Consider the following 22317-nt stretch of genomic DNA (forward strand, 5'->3'; position numbering starts at 1 on the left):
TCACAGGCACCTCCAAGATGACAAAGCCTAATTTTCAAAAAAGAAACAGAACTCTCACACAAATGTAAAATGAATAGATGCCAAAGATTGAGTTAACTCATCAGTGAAGAAACCAAGCAGAGTAAGGCTGGTTCACTGAGCATAATATCTGTAGTACTTTTTAGCTAAGTTGTGATTATACCAGTGTTTCATCTGGATTTTTTTTTTTTTTACTTGCTCAATCTTTATGTGAAAGCTCAAGGTAGTTGTATTGAGTATTAAAGATTGAACCCTAATTATGAACCACCAAGGGCCTATTATGAAGTATAATAATCCACTTTGAGTCTATATTAAATGGCCTTCAACTGCTGTGCTATTTGAGATGCTTAGTTTTTTTTATAATTTTTATTCCTTCTTTCTTGCTCTCAACTGCCAATTCTTGCCTTTGTCATTATGCCAACCTTTTCTTTCTTTTTTTTAATGATTTTAGAAACCAGATATCAAGGCTTGTTTAAAAATATTCCAAACTATGAGTTACTAGGTGCAAGTGAGGTCTTGAGAAGGCTCTGTGTGCATGAAGTGAGTGTATTTCAGTTTGCCAATCTTGTGACATCCTTTTGGGCTGATCTGTGGTTGTTTAAACTCCTCAGTTCTGAGCTGTTTTCTATGTAGAGGACATTAATGGATAAGATACCTCTCGAGGGCTAGGATGCTGATTCTTTGACAAACAGGATATTCTAGAGGCTAGAGAAATAATTGTACAGTAGACAGGCTATTCTTAAATTTTTTTTAATGTTTATTTTTGAGAGAGAGCAAGTGGAGGAGAGCAGAGAGAGAGAGAGAGAGACAGAATCTTAAGCAGGTTCCAGGCTCTGAGCTGTCAGCACAGAGCCCAACGTGAGGCTTGAACTCACGAACCATGAGATCATGACCTGAACCGAAGTCAGATGCTTAACCGACTGAGCCACCCAGGCGCCCTGACAGGATATTCTTTTACTCATCTCGTTTGCTACCTGCCTCCCTCCCAGTAATGTGGAGGTAGTGATGGCATCTAGTGCATCTTACAGTCCAGGGAAAAGACATTTTAAAAAGAAAAGGGGGAAAATAAAAAACTCTGTAGTAAACCCTGCTGCTGTTAAGAGTTTTCCTTTGGTTACATGACCAAAAGCATCTGTGCGATATCATGGAGAACCAATGGATTCCCTCACACTGCATTGTAGCAATCCAACATTTTCTTTCTGGCTGATGGCAGTCATCTGGGGTGCCTTGATAAATAGCATTGTCGCCGTATAGAACTCAGTAGGGCCACGCTTGCTCTTCATTTCTCAGACACATTGTAATGTGATGCAGGTCTCTGAAGCACCACAGAATAAGGTTTCTGACTTTCTACATGCTCTCCCTTCCTGAAGACAAGGGTGGCTTTCTTTCAAGGAAGATACTAATATTCCCATGGTGTTATTATCTGAATAGGTGAAATGTCTGGGAAAGCAATTCTGTACTGTTTGGAAGATATTTAATTCTAATAGGTTCTCTGAAAACACTTTACAACTGAAGAATTGTGGGTTGTACAAGGCTGAGACCACATCAATCTTACTCTCTGCTATATATCCACCTCCTAGCAAGATGATTAGAGTATGGGAAGCATTGTGTATGTGGGGTTTTTTAAATGTTTATTTACTTTTGAGAGGGAGGGAGAGAGAGTGCAAGTGGGGGAGGGGCAGAGAGAGAGGGAGACAGAAGATCCCAAGCGGGCTCTGCACTGTCAGCACAGAGCCCGACGTGGGGCTTGAACTCATGAACCGCCAGATCATGACCTGAGCCGAAGTTGGATGCTTAACCGACAGAGCCACTCAGGCGCCCCTGTATACGTGTTTTTGAAAAGAGTAAATGAATGTTTTTGATACCCATTCACAACATTCATTCTGGCTTTCCTTATTTTGTGGCTGAAGGTTTTGCCCCTAGTTCTCAGACATATCAAAGTTAAGTTTATGTACTTAGTTCCAGGTAACTCTGAAACTCTGTGCAAAAGGACCAAAATATCCTCAGCATAAATGTATTCTTTGTGCTTCCAGAAGCGGGGTGATTCTCTTCCAATATGCCATCAAAAATGAAAAGATGAAAATGAGTTGCTTTTCCCTATTTTGAAAATTTCACAACATTCTTGGTAAGAACTGGTGCTCTCCAGGGTCATATAAAAGCCAAGACTGCAGGCCCCATAGTCTCGCTTGTGTACTCTGGTCTGCTTGAGCAGACCAGATACCTAATGTTTCTAAGATTAAATATAATCTTACTGGAGTGTATTTAAGGAATTATAGCATTTTATAAAATAAATGTATATGTTCACTAATCTTAAGATGGTAAGGTGCAGATACCATTTTAGAAATGAGACAGTACAGGTTAGTACTATTCACTTTTGTAATTAGGAAAAATTGTGTGGGGACCCAAGAAGTGTGAGCCTCGTCGGGTGAAAGTCCCTCCACCTGTAGACGTGCATTGCTCCCTCTTCCTTGCGATTCCTGACTCCAGAAGACAATTTGGGCATTAAGACTTTGATAGCATTTCTCGGGTGGAAGCAGAATAGACAATGTTATGAGCATGCCTAATGCAACCTAGCCATTGTATTATTTTTTCCCCCCTAAGACGAATGTGTTTGAAATGTGAAGGCCAGCTTAAGTATTGAGAACTATTTTTTCATCCAGTCTCATGGACTTGGAAGGCATCTCCTCCTGGTGTGGCCCTTCCTCTTGCTACATCCTGGCTATAGTTTTAATTTTACAAAAATGGTTGCACTAGTGGGAAGTGAGCCAGTTAAACTGCAGATGGGTGAGAGGTTGGTTTACTGACCAAATAGAGTTGGTGGCTCAGACTTTGTAAAGAGATATTTAGAAATCATGACTCACTTTCTATATTCTGCATCGGATTGTCTCTCGTTACATTAATCATTAGTTTAACCTTTGGATGTAGCATAAGCCTTAAATTGACTTGTTTCTATGAAGGCTTGCTTTTCTTAGCTCTGATGCTTGAAACAGTCTGTCAGTTCTCTGCCATTCTGCGCCTTCTTTCACTTTGATGCCTTACCTGGATGGTCTGTCGGATCTAGCTCAGAGATATAACGGAAACCGTAAATGTGAGCCGTATATGCAATTTTAAATTTTCTTACGCTGAGAAAACTTTTTGAAAAGATGAAATTAATTATAATATATGGGGCAGCACAGGATTAGAATGCTGATGTTATTATCTACTGCTTAAGTAAGCTGTCCAGGGGCTCCTGGGTGGCTTAGTCAGTTAAGCACCTGACTTTTGATTTTGGCTTGGGTGATGATCTCACGGTTTGTGAGTTTGAGCCCCACATTCAGCTCTGTGCTGACTGTGCAGAGCCTGCTTGGGATCCTCTGTCTCCCTCTCTCTCTGCCCCTCTCCTGCTTGTTCTCTCTCTCTCAAAAAACAAAACAAACTTAAATAAGCTGTCCCTTCTCTAAGCAGACATTTTTTCATTTCTAATAAAATAAGAGTAAAATTCTGTAAGTAGTGAGTAATATGAAGAAGACTACTGTCTATGGTTAGATCACTTTGGGTCATCAGAGAATAAACTAAAGACTTTCTGTATTTTTAAGTAGCAAATTGTTGGTATATATGTAGATGTTCAGTAAATATTGAAGGAATTAGAGGTGCCTGGGTTGTTCAGTCAGTTAAGCATCCGACTCTTGATTTTGGCTCAGGTCATGATCCCAGGTTCACAGGACAGAGCCCCATGTCGGGCTCTGTGCTGACTGTGGAGCCTGCTTGAGATTCTCTCTCTCTCCCTCTGCCCCTCCCCTGCTCATGTGTGCACACACACGTGCGTGCTCTCTCTCTCTCCCACCCTCTAATACACACACACACACACACACACACACACACACATATATGTGTGTGTGTGTGTATATATATATATATATATATATATATATATATATATATATATCATTCACAAATTAAGAGTGCCAGCTGTCCTTGGTTAACTGAGAGTAAAAACAGTTACTACATCTTTTTGTTCTTCTTCAATTGGATCACTAGGTGGGTAGAAGAGGAATTGGAAAGAAAAAAATAGCATTTAGCAATAGTCTAGTGACTCCACATTGGGGAAACACAGAGCCAAGGTCTAGGTATATGTCTTTGTTAACGATAGTCTGGACTGTTGCTATTAAAAGCAGGGTTCTCTATACTTGAGAGCAAACTCTGGGTTCTTGTTACACCAGCACTACAAGCTATTGCCTCTTGATGGTGCCACACATTTAAAGATTCGTGCTCAGACTTGAGGGATGTGTGCTGTGAATCTTCACATGGGTTAGCATTCTGGGCTAAACGCAGAAATAGATCAGGCACCTTGGACTAAGAACCGGATGCCATGTCTGCTAAGGAACGAGTCTCATCCTTTTTTAGGTGGTAAATCCATATAGGAAGGCTTGCTAACCAAATAAGAAGTAAAGCTCATAAATAAAATTCACAGAAAAATGTACAAATGATGAAAATTGAAAATAGAGTATATCAATACCAACAGGGTAATGTGGGAGTGCCAGTGATGCTTCACAGAAAAATGACCCCTGTATTGGTTGTTAAATTATCGAAATTAAAAGCCGTTTATGGATCTACCCTTTTAAAAATTTCTCATCCATAGTTTTAGTGACCATGCTGGCTAATTGGAATGTGAATTTTTCTTCCCCGATTCTAGAAAAGTTTATGGGAATATTTGCTATGAAGAGTGCTTTTAAAGTTTGTGATTAGTTTTTCCACAAAAATTATAAAACAGCTATTACAATAGAAACACATACATGACTTTTTCATTGGAAGGATTTTATTAACCATTTCAATGTGCAGATTAAAATCTAACAGGCACTTGAAAAAAGTTAATCTCTTTATTTGAAGTAATTGTAGATTTACGTGCAATTCTGGGAAATAATTCAGAGAGACCCTGTGCACCCTTTACCCAGTTTCCTCTAGTGCTAACATCTTGAGAAACTATAGTTGCAATATCACAGCCAGTATATGGACATTGATACAGAACAGATCTATCACCCCAGTCTCTCCTGCAGGCCTCCTACAGTCTCTCCACTTTCCTCCTACTCTCAGCTCCTCTTTAACCCCTGACATCTGTTCATCTGTTCTCCATAGCTATAATTTTATCATTATAGGACAATTACATGCATGCAGTCATATGCTTTGAGTTTAGCTTCTTCCTCTCTGCATAATTCTTTGGAGATTGGGCCAGGTTGTTGCATGACATTCCCTTTTCTTCAGCTCCAAGTCTGGGATGTATGAGGTAAAGGAAATCACTGGGAATTCATTTCTGGGTCCCTAGCTGCCTAGCTGATCAGCTGCCTTTTCCCCATCTTTCAGTCTTCTTACATTTGTCCTATTTAGAACATGGCCAGGGTTCTTACATGTACTTGGTGGGAGGAATAGGGAAAAGTACCTCCTCTCCAACTTCCCAGAGGCAGAAGTCAGGGATGTTCATGTTTTAAGTTTCAGAACAGCCAAGAACTTTGCTCTGGTGAAGTCTAATTGACCTCAGGGGGGAAATCTTTATGTTTGGGAGCATGTTCTGTTGAAGAATTTGGGTTTGGAAAAACTGATGTTTCTCATTCGAAATTCCTAAGACCGTATCCCAGCTCTGGGATTGTAATTTGGATTTTGAGAGAAGACAGTTTTAATAAAATACGGAGTCGAATGAAAAGGAACAAGTTTCTCAGACATGGATTCTGCTTTCATTTTGATTACAGGCAGGATTCTGAAAGTCCATCTTTCTCCTTAGATCCTGAAAACAAAGGCCTAAATCATGTCACGCAGGATTGCAATTTTTTTTTTCAACGTTTTTTTAATTTATTTTTGGGACAGAGAGAGACAGAGCATGAACAGGGGAGGGGCAGAGAGAGAGGGAGACACAGAATCGGAAACAGGCTCCAGGCTCCGAGCCATCAGCCCAGAGCCTGACGTGGGGCTCGAACTCACGGACCGCGAGATCGTGACCTGGCTGAAGTCGGACGCTTAACCGACTGCGCCACCCAGGCGCCCAGGATTGCAATTTTAAAAGTTGTTCCGGGGGGCGCCTGGGTGGCTCAGTCGGTTAAGCGTCCGACTTCGGCTCAGGTCATGATCTCAGGGTCCGTGAGTTCGAGCCCCACGTCGGGCTCTGTGCTGCCAGCTCAGAGCCTGGAGCCTGTTTCAGATTCTGTGTCTCCCTCTCTCTGCCCCTCCCCTATTCATGTTCTGTCTCTCTCTGTCTCAAAAATAAATAAACGTTAAAAAAAAAAAAAAAAAGTTGTTCCGGGAGAAAGGAAAATGGAGTTACTTTCTTAACATCTCCAATAGGGAAAGAAGACTTGTCACTGTTTATTTGGCATTTCTCTATATAAAACTGTCGCATGCTTTTTTGAACTTTAGCACATAGTATTTGCCATTGGCTTTATCTCTCATAAGTAGTTGCATTACAGAACTTTCAGTTGATGCATGATAGTCAACCCTTTCTTTTTTTACATGTTAACCTCTCCCACTTTTTTACTCTACCAACTTCTTGATGCATAAAAGGAGTCCCTTACTTTGTTTCGGGATAGATTCTCTGTTACGAAGATTCAGTTGTGGTACCTGTCATGCACTGATTTTGATTGAACAAAAGAAAATATTACCTACATTCTAAAAGTACGGCAGCAGATGGCATTTTATAAGTTATGATCCTTCAGGGGAAACAAACAAACAAAACTATCCTCTGGAACTTTGTTAAGCCAAGGTGAAAATGTCAACAAATGACAGTATATTAGACTTTTGTTGCGTTTCCTTTAATGATGTGGAGTAACACATTTGTTACACATTTGTTAACAGAAGGGGTTTAGGCACTTTGTAGATTTTCTTCTGGAACACTGTCCACGGAAGAGTGTTACTTCCAAAAATAATTGGCGTACTTTTTAGATACTATGTGGAAATTATGGATTACATTGATCACATGAGTTTCCTTTCTTTATGGCCAGTGTTTTTCAGTCTGTAGGAAGAAGTGCATTTTCTTCCTTCAGTGATCTGAATTGAGGCAATAATGTTACAGAGTCATTCATAATTGGCACTTTCCTTGAAGTGCTATCTATTAATATTTTAAGAATAGTTCACCTCAACCCTTATATTATTCACCTCAATTTCTTATAAAAGTAAAACTTCATCATTTGCATGTCTGCCAGTTGAGTTGAAATGGCAAAATGATGGCAAAAGGCATCAGGAAAAGGACTAAAATACAGAAGATCTGAGTTAGATGCTTCTTGTGGTGAGAGATTAACTTGAGTCTGCTGAACAAATTCAAGAAATAACTGGAGGTGGAAAATGCAAGTGGCAGAAAGCATTCTTGGTCTAAAAAGCAACAGGATTAATTAAATTAAGTGATAGTATTGTAGGACATTTTTGGTAAATGAAAATCAAAAATAAACATTACTTCAGCATATATATGTATTATATATAATTTATATAATTACATAGCATATTTCACATTACTGAATTATTAGATATATTAATAATTAAATATATCTGGCAAATGTATTAATGATTTAAAATGCTATATGCTAATTATATATACAAATACGTACCTATATATATATCTTAATTACAAGCTCCTAAAATAGGGACATAGATAGAAATAGTAGGGGCAAAAAGAAAAAAAAAGAAATAGGAGGGGCAAGTAGGTTTAAGAGCTGACACACCAGTGAGTAATGGTAATTAAAAAAAATAATCTGCAGTGTGAGAGATTGACTTATGAAATGAGATTAAAACAACTGAGTTTCTTTGTCTGAGTCTGAGCAAAGACAGGATATGATAAGGTCCTCAGGTATTTGAATGATGCACGTACTCATAGGGCAGGAACACTAATGGTCTCTCGAGTATGAGGTGTAGCCACAGGCAGTGTGAAATATAAATCTGCGTTTTATGTCAAGCATGAAGTGTGTGCATTGGAGAGGAACATGGATTTTTTGGAGGGCAGTTGTTTCTAAAAGTTACTCTCCTGGACTTGCTGTGGGAAATCTATGTTGCCCTGTATTGATTGGGATACAGGGACCAAATGGCAGTGAGTGACTGAAAAGATTCCTTCCTCCCTGGGTTACTATGGCAACTGGGCAGCCCTCTGTTGCCCAAAGCTCAGGCATGTGATGCACCACACGGGGAGGGAGTTTTGAGCAGTGGAGGAATTTTTCTCTCCTTCCAGACTGGCAGAAGAACCCCGCAGATCTGTGAATTTTTCAGGGAGACATTTGGCCGCATGACGTATTTTTCCTGTGTTGCCTTTCACTGAGAACAATTGGATTTGGCTTTTAGACTTGCTTGTTTATTAGTACAGTAATCCCCCCTTATCTGCAATTTTACTTTCCCTGGTTTCAGTTACCCACTGTCAACCTCGGTCTAGACCCAGCTGATCCTCCTTCTGACCTACCATCGGAAGGTCAGTAGCAGCCTAATGCTATGTCCCAAGACCTACATCATTCACCTCACTTCATCTCATCACGTAGGCACGTTATCATCTCACATCACCATAAGAAGGGTGCGTACGGTACAATAAGATATTTTGAGAAAGATCACATCCCTACTTCTATTGCAGTGTATTGTTATATTGTTGTATTTTATTATTACTTCTTATTGTTCATCTCTTACTGTGCCTAATTTATACATTAAACTTTACCACAGATGAGTATGTATAGAAAACATACTCATCTGTGGTATGAGTATATAGTGTATATAGGGCTCAGTACCATCGGTGGTCTCAGGTACATCCCGGGGGTCTTGGAACATATCCCCCTCACCTAAGGGAGGACTCCTGTATTCGTGATGGTTGCCTGGGAGCCACAAGACAATTATCTATTTCACTTCCATTTTTTTTTTTATGGAAATCCTCTTTAATCATTGATAACAAGCACTGAGCACTTGCCTTGTGACAGACACTAACTTATTCTTTAGAATAAAACTTTATCCCGCACACACTCCTTTACTGATTTCTCACAAGAACTCTAACGTTGGTGCCGATCTTATCATCTGTGTTTTGCAGACCAGATTATAGAAATTCAGAAGGTTGAACTCGTTCAGTGCTTCTGTGTTTTAAGTCTGGTAAGTGCCAGAACTTCAAATCCAAATCTTTGTTCTTCCCATTAAATCAGACTTAGACACAGGTTCTGCTCTGAAGATCCAGTGGTTCTGTGGGAGAGAGAATTCAATTTCCCCACATATCCTTACAATATATGGTTACAGAGAGAAGCACTGAGCTTTCTTCATGGAGTCCTGATATCTTTATTTCAAAGCTTTTCGTCTTTCCGCTCACTTTACTCCTAATTTTCCTGGAGAAGTGGGAGGTACCCCTTCTCTTACAGAGTATCTATTCTGCATGAAGGCAGGGCACACTATCCTAGATTCCCAAGGGCTGGGAAGGATGGGAAGTGAAGTGTTGAGCTTTGGTAACTTATTTGAGACTGAGAGTGCATTTTGGGTTTGAAGGGAGGTAGGGAAGTAGGATAGTAAATCTATGGGGTGCTCCAGTGATGATAATTTATTTTTTCTTGGGGCGGGGGGAAGGAGGGGATTTGAGTACATTTGCAGACAGAGGCAAAGGAGTCAACAAAGAAGAAATAAGAATGTAGGAGAGGGATAATTGGTAGAATAAAACCACAAAGATGGGAGGAGGGAATGTGGATGTAGTGATTCAGGCAGAGGACTTCACCTTGGAGAGACTGAGGGACTCTCCTTAGACACCTGTGCTAACACTTAAATTAAATGTAGTGTGTTTCAGAAACTATTATATATGCTATTTTTAAAATCCTCATGACAACCATACAAGAAAGATATTCTAGCAATTCCACGCTTCATACACAAAGAACTAAGACTCACAGAAGCTACATGACTTGCCCAGGGCCACGCAAGTAGCTACGGAACCAGCATTCAAACTGAAGCGGTCTGGCTCCAGAGTTCATGCTGTTAGCCACCGCGGTACATTGAAGAAAGGTGGACCCAATATATAGAAAGAGGTAGAGGAGGAAAGTTTAGGGCATTGAGCAGGATGACCTTGATCTCCTTAGACAGTGTGTTTGTGTATTTGAGTGCATTGACTGTATTTGAGAAAAGGGTACTGAAAAATCACCGAGTGCCCTGATTATCTGCAGATGCCTTACCCTCCCTCAGTATCTGGTTATCCATTATTATGGAGGCAGAATAGGAATACATGATACAAAATCCTGATAGTAGCCTGCACAGAACAAATGCTTGATGTTCAAGTAGTAGCCGTCACATTATTCAGTAACTCTTCAGATAACTTGCAGTTGCCTCCAGAACAGATACAGTCATACAAAGCCATTGCTCTTTCATTTGTCAGATGGGCCTCTCTCCAGTTTAGTCCTCCGATGGGGCACACACGTACATGCTTTTTAAATGATGGATGGCAGAATAAAGCGCTTCCCTGACCACAAGCCTGAAGGTAGACTTCCCAGGTAGACCGTAATATAAAATGTTCTTAACTAGACATTAAACTGACTTTTATAAAGATAATTTGTAAAACCACAAAAATGAAAACTCCTCACTTGTATATACAATTTCTTTATCAGATCAGTTGTCCTAAACTGATAAAAATACTACTAAGGCAGGGCTCCCCGGGGGCTCAGTCAGTTGAGCGTCCGACTCTTGATTTCAGCTCCGGTCGTGATTCCAGGGTCGTGGAATCAAACCCAGTGTTGGGCTCCATGCTGAGCATGGAGACTACTTAAGATTCTCTCTCTCTCTCTCTCTCTCTCTCTCTCCTCCCTGCCCCTCTCCCACACTTGTGCATTCTCTCTCTCTAACAAAAAAAAAATGTTTTTTTAATAATAATAATACCAAGGCAATATTCTGGAAATGTGAAGGCAAGTTACGAGGTTAAAGGACGCTTGTCTCCGCATAAGACTGCCCTCTCTTCTGACACCAAGCACAAACTGAGAGACTCCCAGAAACCACCGACAGGTTCATTAACTCACTAGAAGGTCTCACAGAACCCACTGAAAGCTATTAAAGTCAGGATTATCACTTATTACAGGATTATCATTTATTTATTTTCTTTATCTACGATAAAGGATCAGCCAGGGAAGAGATGCAGAGTCAGGAGGTTCCAAATGCGAAAATTCTACTGCCCTCTCCCTGTGGAACTGGGAGTATTAGTCTACCTGCATTGGTGCATGACAGTACGCATGGAGAATTGGCAGCCAGGGAAACCTTCCTGAGCTTCAGTGCCCAGGATTTTTATTAGGACTTCATCATGTAGGCATGACCGATTGGTGGGTTGTCCACTTGGTTAATCTTATCTCCAGGTTGACTGATATCACATGCCCTCCCAGCCACCCCCCCCCCAAAAAAAATCACATGGTTGTCTTTCTGGAGTGGCCAGCCCTCACCCTGAGAGCGATTATCAGGAGTGTCCAACCTGATGCTAAACAAAGACAATCCTATCAGGTATGACATAGAGTACCTTCCAGAAGCCAACAGCAAAGGCCTGAGCCCTCTCTGGGCCAGGCCCATTCTAAATGACACAGAAAATAAATGAGCTGCCTTTAGTAGGATCCCTGAGGCTCTCATCTCTAACTTTTGGGCCCATTACCTGCTTGAAATTAAGCAAGGCTTATCAGTCATAATGGGCTTCTGTGGAGAAAACGAAAGAAAAAAATCTCTCTCAGGCTTAAAACAACATGGATCTGTTTCTCCTTCACTCTCCATGGCCAGCATGGGTTGAATGAGGTCTCTGCTCCACATTTCCTGGCTCAGGGTCCAAGTTCATGGAGCCAGCACCATCTGGAGTGCCACTCTGCCATGGCATAGCAAGACATGTAATGAATCATGCACTGGCTGTCCAGGCAGAAGTGACACACGTTGCTTCTCACACTTCGTTGGCCAATGCAAGTTTGGTGATCATATGTGGTGTAGGGGTGGGGAATTGAAAAGCCATTTTACCCTGTGTCCAAAAAGATGAGAATTGATCATAATTGCCCCAGGTACTACCCCAAGGGATTTATCTCTAAAAACCAATAGACTCACATAAAAGACTTTTAGCCATTGCTTCTGTTTTTTACCTCCCGATTGTCCCGCCTAAGTGAGACATCAGAATGTGTTCATGGAATCCTGGAAATTCTGCTTACTTGTGGTCAGCTCCATCTCATTCTGCCATCCACTTTTAGGCCAGGGCCACTGACTCTTGCTGGTGTTTCATTTAGGGTTGTTGGTATTTGCTAAGTCCTGATACAAAGAGAAAGTTGACCCAGTTCCCTGCGTGTACTTCGTCCTTCTTTCTCCAAAGAATCCCGTCTCTCTAGCCGCAGAATAGTTGCTAGTCCCTGAGCATACTGTGTTATTCCATGCTCTGTGCCTTTGCACATATGGTTCCTTTATAGAAATGCCCATCCCAAGTTACCTGGGTGGCTCAGTCGGTTGAGCATCCGACTCTTGGTTTCGGCTCAGGTCATGATCTCACAGTTCGTGGGATTGAGCTCCTCGTTGGGCTCTGTGCTGACAGCATGGAGCCTGCTTGGGATTCTCTCTCTTCCTCTCTGCCTGCCCCTCCCCTACTTGTGTGTGTGCTCTCTCTTTCTATCAAAGTAAATAAATAAACATTAAAGAAAGAAAGAAAGAAATGCCCGGCCCATGCCACTGTCCAACACCTCACACAGGCTCATATTTATCCCAAGGACTCAACTCAAATTTGTCTTCCTGGAATTTTTGTCTACTACTTCCTTATATGTGAATCTATTGGTTTTCTGTAAAGCTCCTTTACCACCCTTTGCTTTAATTGACGATTTGTGCCTTTTGCTAAGGATGTAAAGGTAGACTTGCTGTCTCTTTCCATGTGTGTATCCACATTAATGGCCAGAGAGTAACTTCATAGGTCTTTATTGAATCTCTAGGGCTAACAGGAGAGAGAAGTATGGCCCATACATAGCAGTTATAGTAGGTCCTCTTAAGAAAAAATACCTTCTTTCAATTAAATTATTTCTAACCACTAAAAGTTGACCCTTTCTTTTATATAACAAGTGACCCGACATAGTTACCTATAACAGAAGGAGTTTAGTAAAGATTTCAGCTGTGCTTGGGTATCAGCAACTGGTTTTTTGCACGGTTTGTTTGTGCATTACACTTACAGTCCTGTGGCCTAGACTGGCTGCTGTTGGTTACCAGGAGATGGATGGGGTTGGCAGATGGACGAGGTCCCTGATGGAGGGCTGTGAACTGCAGTGAGGCATTGCTAGACACGTTCCTCTGACAAAGAAAGAAAGCTCTGAGGTCAAAACACATTCAGTCTGCCACTTTTTTTTTTTTTTTCTAATTGCCGAGGGAAAGAATTGCACACCGTTTTCTTCAGGTATATATTTTAAGATCCCGTGCCCCCATTCCAAGCGTTCTGTAATATATGCAGTATGTGGAGAGGAGGCAAGGAAAATAGTGAGGGAGATCAAAAAAAAATGTATTTAAAATAATTTGATTCAAATGACCTACTTTCCAAGCCCATAACACCAATGTTTTGTGCCAATCAGATGCATAGGCCGTGCACAAACGGCTTCTCAGAAGAATGCACAGCAGAATGCTGATTGGGAGACGTGGGCAGGAACTGGACATCTTCAAGAGGGTGGCCCTCCCAACTTGGCAGGTGGCCAGGTGAAGCGCCAGATGAAATGGAGTTTTAGGTAGGGGGCCACTCATCTCATTGCCAGTCCCTGGTGGTACTTGACGTTCCAGCATAATTCTTAACAGTGCCCTGTTTGGGTCTCCAAAGTGTCCTGGTCTGGAATGGGCACCCTGGTTTTAGGTCCCCCAGAATGGAGAATATTGGTGTGATGGGTGGGAAGCAGCAAGACTCCAGAGTGAAGAGGGCTCAGGGGAGAATTATTTTATGAGCGTACATTCTGTACAGGGTTTTCCTTAAAAGGCTTCATATAGTGCTTTCCGAAATGCCTCGCAGACTCTCTTCTGACGCACTTCTCGACATCAGTTTATTTTTCTTCGGTGCAGCTTTCATGGGGCCAGTGTGTCTCAGCACAGCCTGGATTTCTTTTAGACTCACGGGCAGCAGGACCGCATGTGTGTGTGACTCAAGCCTGGACAGATTGGCTGTGAACGGGGTGATAAGAATAGAGAGAAGCACATACCAGTAGACCACACTTCCTGTGCACAGGCCTTTGAATACTGCATTTCACTGTCTGAAATAGCATTCATCTTAAGGCTGGGATCATTTATTCCCCGTGGAATTAAGCAATAGCACTGGCAGCAAAAGCAACTATTTTGGGAAGGAGATGTAGGAGGAATTTTGCCGTGTCTGACAGGCTAGGCAGAAATACCCTTTGTGCTTTTGAAGACCACGCTGTTCGCCGAAGCCCCGGTAAATGGGAATTGACGACTTTCAGATAATCCCACATGTAAGTAATGTCCAGGCTAATGTACACACACTGTGATCTGTAAAGGTCAGTAAAGTCTGAGTTTAGATGCTTCAACTTAAGTCCCCCAAATGGCAGAAAGAAGAACTTTTCTTTGGAGATGAGCAGTAGCTTCTAACGCAGATGCTGTTGAGAAGGGTTAAAATATAACACCTCGTTCCTGTCCCTCTCTTGACCTATGCCCTAGAACGTTGTTTTTTGCAAATTCCCATGTAAACGTTTCTCGATTGTTGAAGGAGTTTCAAATAAGGCAATGAGGGCTGTGCCCCCCCCCTCCCTCCCCATAAAGCTGAGGTGGGTAGGGCTTGGCAGCCGGTGGCAGCTGCAGAGATAAATAAACACCGGGCTCCTGGATGGGCAGGATGCAGGAGCGCGTGGGAAGAGGTTGTGCGGCTATGAGTACCTTCCGTGGGACGAGGCCATGAGGACAGAGCTGCAGCTGGAGACCAGAAGTTCAGTCAGTGAAAGGGAGGTGGGGGCTTAGAGGAGCCAGTTTAATAGTCCTTTTGATCAAGCTATTGTATTTGCGGGGGCTGGGGGGGGGGCATACTTTTTAGAAGACGGATAAAAGCCAGATACGACTTAAATTTTTCTGTCTTGTCACTTAATTCATGTATTTTAATGGAAACCAGGGAATAACGTTGTTCTGTTCCAATTTAACTTTTCAATTAGATGGTCCTTCAACTAGTAAAGAGCTGACTGCCAGAATTTTGTCTTTATAAATTAGCTGCCATTAGAAAGTGAAAATAGCAGCCCAGTGTTACTTAAAAGTGTTCTATTTTGTTACTGATAACCAGTTTGGAAAATGTTTATCTATGGGAGGCTTCCGAATTCTGTTTTCAATGTGATACATATAACCACAACAGGGTTTTTTGTTGTTGTTGTTATTTTATCATTTTTTTTTTCACTTTGGCCTTGGAATTATTGTGGGAGGCAAAGATGTTGAGGTTCCCCACCCCAAAGAGTGCTATCCAGGCTTATGATAAGCATCTCATAAATTATATCCTATGCCTCACAAACGTATAAGTGAATTTGCTTAAAGTCAAAAACATCAATATCTACTTGTTTTGCATGGGAAACTTGGTGAAGGGTCAGTAGTGGTATTGTTATAGATATTAATGTCCTGTATATTGATTTTTTTAAGTTTATTTATTTATTTTGAGAAAGAGAGAGTATGTGCAGGGGAGGGATAGAGCAAGAGCAAGAGAGAGAGAGAGAGAGAGAGAGAGAGAGAGAGAGAGAGAATCCCAAAGCGGGCTGACTTGTCAGTGTGGAGCCCAATGCAGGACTTGAACCCACGAACCATGAGATCATGACCTGAGCCAAAACCAAGAGTCACATGCTTAACCGACTGAGCCAGACACCCCTTATATTGATTTTTGTAAGCAAGTGAACTATCATTTTATTTTTCAGTTAACTGAACCAAAGATGTAATGGTATCAGAATCTGAAATACCTTGATGTCTTTCTATCTGGACTTGACATGAAAAGTTTTTCATTTTTATGCAATATTTCTACTTCTTTATAATTTTATTTTTTCTTGATTTTTATTTTGTGTTTATTAATTTATTTTGAGAGAGAGAGAGCACAAGTGGGGGAGGAACGGGGCGGGGGGAGAGGGAATCCCAAGCAGACTCTGCACTGACAGAGCCCTATGTGGGGCTTGAACCCACGAACCATGAGATCATGACCTGAGCTGAAATCAAGAGTTAGATGCTTAACCAACTGAGCCACCCAGGTGTCCCTCTACTTCTTTATAATTTTAATTACTCATGTGAGAAAATGGTGGAAAAGACCTTTATCTTGTGAGAAGACGTAAGAAAAGTATTGAAAAATTTGAAGCATGTCAAGAAAAAAATATTGAAAAAATTTCAAAAAAAAATTATATTTTAAATTGAAAGATCCTCTAAGTAGTATTCATCTTTTTGTGCATCTATTTGTCTAGGATGTTAGAGAATTAATTTTAAGTGCAAGTGTTAAGTTGGCTAATATTTAGAGGCAGAGAGATAGAAATGGGAGGAGGGTGGAGACTTTTTGAAAAGGAGATTGAGGGGCACCTGGGTGGCTCGGGTGGGCGGCCGACTCTTAATTTTGGTTCAAGTCATGATCTCGCCATTCCTGAGTTCGAGCCCTGCATTGGGATCTAGGCTGACAGTGCGCAGCCGGTGTGGGATTCTCTCTCTCTCTCTCTCTCTCTCTCTCTCTCTCTCTCCTCTCTCTTCCTCTCGTGCACATGCTCTCTCTATGTGAGTAAATAAGTACATAAGTAAACTTAAAAATGGATTTACCTGTGGGATGAAATTGCCAGTGGTCCCAGCCTCTTCAGTCTTTTTATTTGTGATTGTCTGCATTCTCACACACTCACTGACCTTCCCGTCTTCTGTGTTCTAGGAGAGACAGCGTCTGGAGACGATCCTCAGTCTCTGTGCTGAATACACAAAGCCCGACAGTCGCTTGTCCACTGGCACCACCGTGGCAGATGTGCAGAAAATCAATAAGGAGCTCGAGAAGCTGCAGCTCTCTGATGAGGAGTCTGTGTTTGAAGAAGCCGTGATGAGCCCTGAAACCAGATACAGGTGCCACCAGAAAGGCTCTCTCCAAGAGACGGACTTGGCGGTCTTCGGGGGCGTTGGTCAGAGCAGCGCCAGCTTCCTTTCCCCCAGGAGCATCAGGAATGAGGACCTGCTCAGGGACCTCACGTCTGCCTTCCTGAAACCTTCCAACGAGTCCGCTTATCTTAGTATCCTACCGAAGGTAAAGGCTACAGAGCAAGAAAGACCAGGATTTAGGGCCTGGGGCTCTCTGCCATCTGCATTGGCCTAGAGACTAGAGGTTTTACCGTGCTTGTTTTCCAAAATGTTTTCAGTGAAGCTTCCATTTAAGAGGTAATTAGCTAAACAATGTGCAGCAAATTAGGGTGTTTAGTGTGAAGTAACAAATTTGCACTGTAAAAAATGTAGCAGTACAGAAAAGTAAGAAGAAGGAAGTTTCTCTTTTCTCTGCCCTCTCCCAGTTGTACACCTGAGAGATAAACACAAAGTATCTTACCTGCCTTCTTAATATTTCTGTGCATATACAAAGCCCCATGTTATAGGCACAGATGTACAGATACACACACATAGCGTTCTGGTCTTTCTTTCCTCACTAAATGTCTTACACATCTTTGTGTTTCAGTACACACAGCTCTGCCTCATTCTTTTCAACAGCTGAATAGTATTCTCTTGTTTGGAAATACTAGTTATTTTATTATTTTTTTTAAGTTTATTTGAGAGAGAGCACGAGTGGGGAAGGGGCAGAGAGAGAGAGAGAGAGAAAGAATCCCAAGCAGGCTCCATGCTGTCATCATGGAGCCTGATGCAAGGCTCTAACCCATGAAACTGAGAGATCATGACCTGAGCCGAAACCAAGAATCAGACACTTAACCGACTGAGCCACCCAGGCACCCCTGGAAATACTATTTAAATTGTTTTCTACTTTTTTTATTAATAAAACCTATATGCAGCAAATATTCTAGTATGTGTGTGTGTGTGTGTGTATATATATATATATATATATATATACACACACACACACATATATATATATATGTATAGATAGGTAGATAGATAATCTATACAGATATATCTATACAGATATATATATATATACCTATATATATGTCTATATATATATTTGCACCACTGTGCAAATGTATCTGCAAGATCACGTACTAAAATTGAAATTAATGGATGAAAGAGTTTGCATATTATTCATGTTAGTCAATTATTCCAAATTATACTCTGAAAAGACTGTGTATTTCCAGGCGACACTTTCGCTAACAGTTTATGGGCACCCCTTGCTCTTCATACACTTGCCAAGGCTGTATATTATCAAAATTCTTCAACTGGCCTGATTAATTGGTGTTTAATTTGCTTGTCTTTAATTATGCATGAAGTTGGGCATCTTTTCATATTTTAGTCGTTAAGTTGTATTTTGACCCACTTCTTCACGTTCTTCACTCATTTTTAAAAATTGTCTTGTTTTTACTAAGTAGTGAGAGTTATAAGAAAATTAGTCTCTTATCATGAGTGGTCTTCCCCTTGACTTTACTCCTGATATTTTTTAGATATATAAGAGTTTAAGATTCACAGTTAGTCATAATTATTACTCAGTCTCCTGGCTGTATATTGATTTTAAAATGTCTTCTGAATTTGAGGATTTCTTAAATGGAATTGAAGGAGAATCTTCTGGTGTTACTTTTTTCACATAAGTTAGGAATCTTTTTTCAATGAAATTAAAAATTGTCCTATGTCTTTTCTAGAAAGGTCATAAGAGAGCCGTAATAAGATATAAATTTTATTGGAATAAAATAAACACACAAAAAGTGGTAATAAGGAGGAAAAAACAGAAACCATAATCACAAGAATTTACTTAGTTAAATAGACAGGATTAGGTTATTAAGTAACTCTGATCATTAAGTTCAATTCTGAGATTCATGGCAATTATGGCCAAAAGATCAAAAACAAAAAAGACATATCAGTTAAAATTTTGTTATAAGAGGGACACAAACTGGTTAAGAGAAAGATGTCATCATGATCCCTAATTCTGGAGGTAGTTTATCACATGGAGTATAGTTCAGGGGGAATTGGTGTGTTTGTTTTGTCTTTGGCCACAACAAGACTTTTTCAGTGTTCCTAGTTAGCAGTCCACATCTACCTTCTGAGTCCCTTCTTCATCTGCATTAGGACTCGGAAATGTGCAATCCTTCTTTCTCCTGATGACCACATTGACCTTCCTCATTCTCAGTGGAGAGCAGTTCTGAATAGGACATCTGTCTCTATTGCCAGAATGTTGTAACTGTTAGAAACTAGGATCTGGGGGGCAAATCAAAAGTCGTTTGTGTTCAGGCAAAGTAAATGGCCCACCGTTTGAAGACTTGAGCTGTTTTCATCAACCACTGGGTTTTCTTTGAAGTCCGTGGCTTCCTTTACATTTAAAATCCTTTCCCATTTCTTCCATCATGGACAGCTGCCAGATTTTTGTTAAAACAGTAAGCTGTGTGTGTCTCTCTCTAAGGACAATCTTTAGGGAGACAGGTTTCCTCCTGAAGAGGGCTGTGACAAGAAAGCTGCTGGTGTGTAAATGGGCGGATCATGGCAGATGTTTTTAATTGCTCAAATATGCTTTTGTGGAAAAGGAGGCCTCTGAAGCTTCCAGCAGCCTCCGTTGTGGCAAGACATATAAGACCGTGCATCCTTTCGAGACAGGAAATATCAAAGGCACCTCTGGTTACAGGCAACAGCTTAGACAGGCAGCAAGTGAGGGGGATGAGTTCCAAGGAGGGAGGTTTGCATTTATTACTTTTTGGAGACAGATATATGTTACTTCAAGACAACAGACAGAAGAATGCTTTCTTAAAAGTCCTGCCCATTTGTTTTGGACACTTTTCTCTTAGTCATCTGCTCGCTGAATTCCTGGCTTAGCAAAGGACAGTGTTTGTTATTAATCGATCTAAGGATGAGTGGAGAAGAATGTGAAAACACTCTAAGCTGCTTTAAGGAAATGAAGATTTTAATGATATTTAGGAAACCTGAGATTTACCATTCTGGAACTTGTTTTACCTAACACTTAAAGATACCGATGACCTTAGAAATAGGCTAATTTTAACTGGCTTTTGTGAACTTGTCTTCCTCTCCCTGAGGTGAAAGCTGAGAGTAGCTCTCTCTTCTTTCTCCCTTTTTTCCTGTCACGTTGAGATGGGATTGGCGCACGGCACCGTGTTCGTCTGTGTATGGCATCATGACCTGACCGACACATATTGTGACATGATTACCACAAGTTTAGCTAACATCCATCACCTCATTTAGTTATTTGAGAAAAAAATGTTATTTTTCCTCGAGAACTTTTTCATTCTTCTCTTTTTAGTAATCATTCTGTCTACAGTGGACAACCCTCACACTTGTAACTTCCTCTGGTTGCAAGACGTTTCTAAGAAGAAATTGGGGGGGAGGGGGGAAGGCAGCTACAAAGTGTCTTGTTCCTACTCTCCCTCCCCTTTCTCTGTGGAGGCCAGGTTACCTCAAAGAAGGGATATTTAGAGATGTTCATACATGTGTAAACAATATTTTCATCCCATTCTATCACAAACCATTCAGAGTTTTAGAATGCCTTTGGAAGCTATTGCTTTTTTATAAATAACAAAAAGAACAACCGTTTCCTAGAGAGCATTTATTGCTATAAACAGCCTCTCAAGTTGTCTGTTATCAAATATGCCGATGGTGATAAATTTTTTAGAAACTTTCAGTTAGACATTTATAATTGCCACGGTTCTCTTTCTTCACCCACTGCTTGCTTAGAAAGTTTGTAGTTATGCAGATTGTTCAGTTTTTGTTTTCTCCTAATGCTTTACTTCCACCAAGTGAGAGAGATATTTTTAAACCCTGTTGGCGGTTGAAACATAATATGAAATGTTGACCCAACAGGATACTGGCCTTCTTGAGGCTTTCCTGCTAGGATTACACGTCAGTGATTTTGGAATGCCATTCACTGTTACAGGCGTCCCTCACGCCCTAAAACGGGCACCTGAGTATTAGGACAATGAGATTCATTGTCTGTGATCAAAAAAGGTCAGCAGTTGTTTTCTTAATTGGTAAAATGCTGCATTGAAGTTGGCCATTAAAGGGCTAAATGTTAAAGCTTGGAAGGTCCGCATACCTCTGCGAATCAACCGGAGATACTGTGGCATTTCAATTGTTTAATCTCTGTGAGGAGCAGTGAAGTAGGGTAAAGAATAAAGAATATGAATAAAGAATATGACATGATGGCGATCTTCCTAAAGTTATTTTTAAGATCATTAAATAAATGAACTTAGCACGGCATACCAAATGTTAATGATCTCTTTGGTTAGTATGAATATTCTTTGTACCGATTTATGAGTAATTTTCAATAATTTACTTATGGAGGCTGCTCTTTTCACTGTGCAATTGTGAAATTGTTTGATGATTGACTTACTAATGAAAAGAAATAATTTCTTTTTCAAAGAGAGATAGAAATTAAGTAAATAGTGTGCCAATCCCCCAACACCCCTTGACCTACAGAGAGACTGATCTCTATCAGGTGGTATCTAGGGTGACTAATCGGAAATTCCTGAAAGAAGAGGCTATTTTCAATTCACTCTACTCTCTTCATAAAACAATAGGCAGTCCCATTTTGGCTAAATGTGTATGATCTAAAACATTTCTTTATTTCCTGGGCATTTGTTGTAACTCTGTTACACCTATAGGGTGTAAGTATGCCCTCTCTTACTTAATTTCTTTCCTGACTTTCACTTTCCTTTCCAAGGGAACACAGGTTTTTCTGTGAAGTGGTTTTATAAATGATAACCAGTGTGCTATTTTGTGTCATAAAAGCCCATCGGCCCAGGGAGTGTCTTAAACATTAGACGTGAAGAAAGTAGTGTAGGATAAAGACAGTAAGTAGTGTGCGAGCACAAGTGAAACATGACTTGATATTAAGTGTGTCGTTTTTAGTCATCTGGGGAGTCACTAAAGTAACGAGGTCTTGTATTGTCATGGTTTTTCACTTCATGGAACATTTCGGTGAAATGGGCCAAGTGTATCGTGTCCTCACTTTTCCACCATGTGTTGGAAAAGAAACAAATCAGCCTGAATACTCATCTGCAGATAAGCCTAGTAGTGGGACGCAGTAGTGAGGCTGGAGATTGAAGAGACCGTTGTAGGAGATGTGCTCACTTGGAGACGGGAGAGAATATGGGGCTTGGCGTGAGGGTAGCAGCCTGTTCAAGAGATCCCTGAGGAAGATGTCAAAAGTCTTGTCTAGCTCTAGTTCTAGTTCTTGGCCATGCCAAACTTCCTCTGTAACCTTAGAGCAGTCACTGTAATTTCTATGGACCACAACCTCCTCAT

The 22317-nt window shown here is 40.9% G+C and overlaps 1 protein-coding gene across 19 annotated transcripts in view; it reads left to right on the forward strand.

Annotated features, from left to right (window-relative positions):
- PHLDB2 (pleckstrin homology like domain family B member 2) overlaps positions 1–22317 on the forward strand; it is a 229566-nt gene that overhangs the window by 145092 nt on the left and 62157 nt on the right. For 16 of the 19 annotated variants that reach the window (XM_019448307.2, XM_019448314.2, XM_019448313.2 and 13 more), the window contains one exon: positions 16805–17167. In XM_019448307.2, coding sequence (XP_019303852.2) covers positions 16805–17167 — 363 coding nt within the window. Of the gene's footprint in view, positions 1–14274; positions 14397–14794; positions 14887–16804; positions 17168–22317 lie in introns of those variants that run through there. The other 3 variants (XM_053903338.1, XM_053903336.1, XM_053903337.1) reach the window with 3 other exon arrangements.

The sequence above is a fragment of the Panthera pardus genome, unplaced genomic scaffold (genome assembly GCF_024362965.1).
Source record: "Panthera pardus isolate Hobbes unplaced genomic scaffold, ASM2436296v1 HiC_scaffold_16, whole genome shotgun sequence".
Taxonomy (NCBI): Eukaryota; Metazoa; Chordata; class Mammalia; order Carnivora; family Felidae; genus Panthera; species Panthera pardus.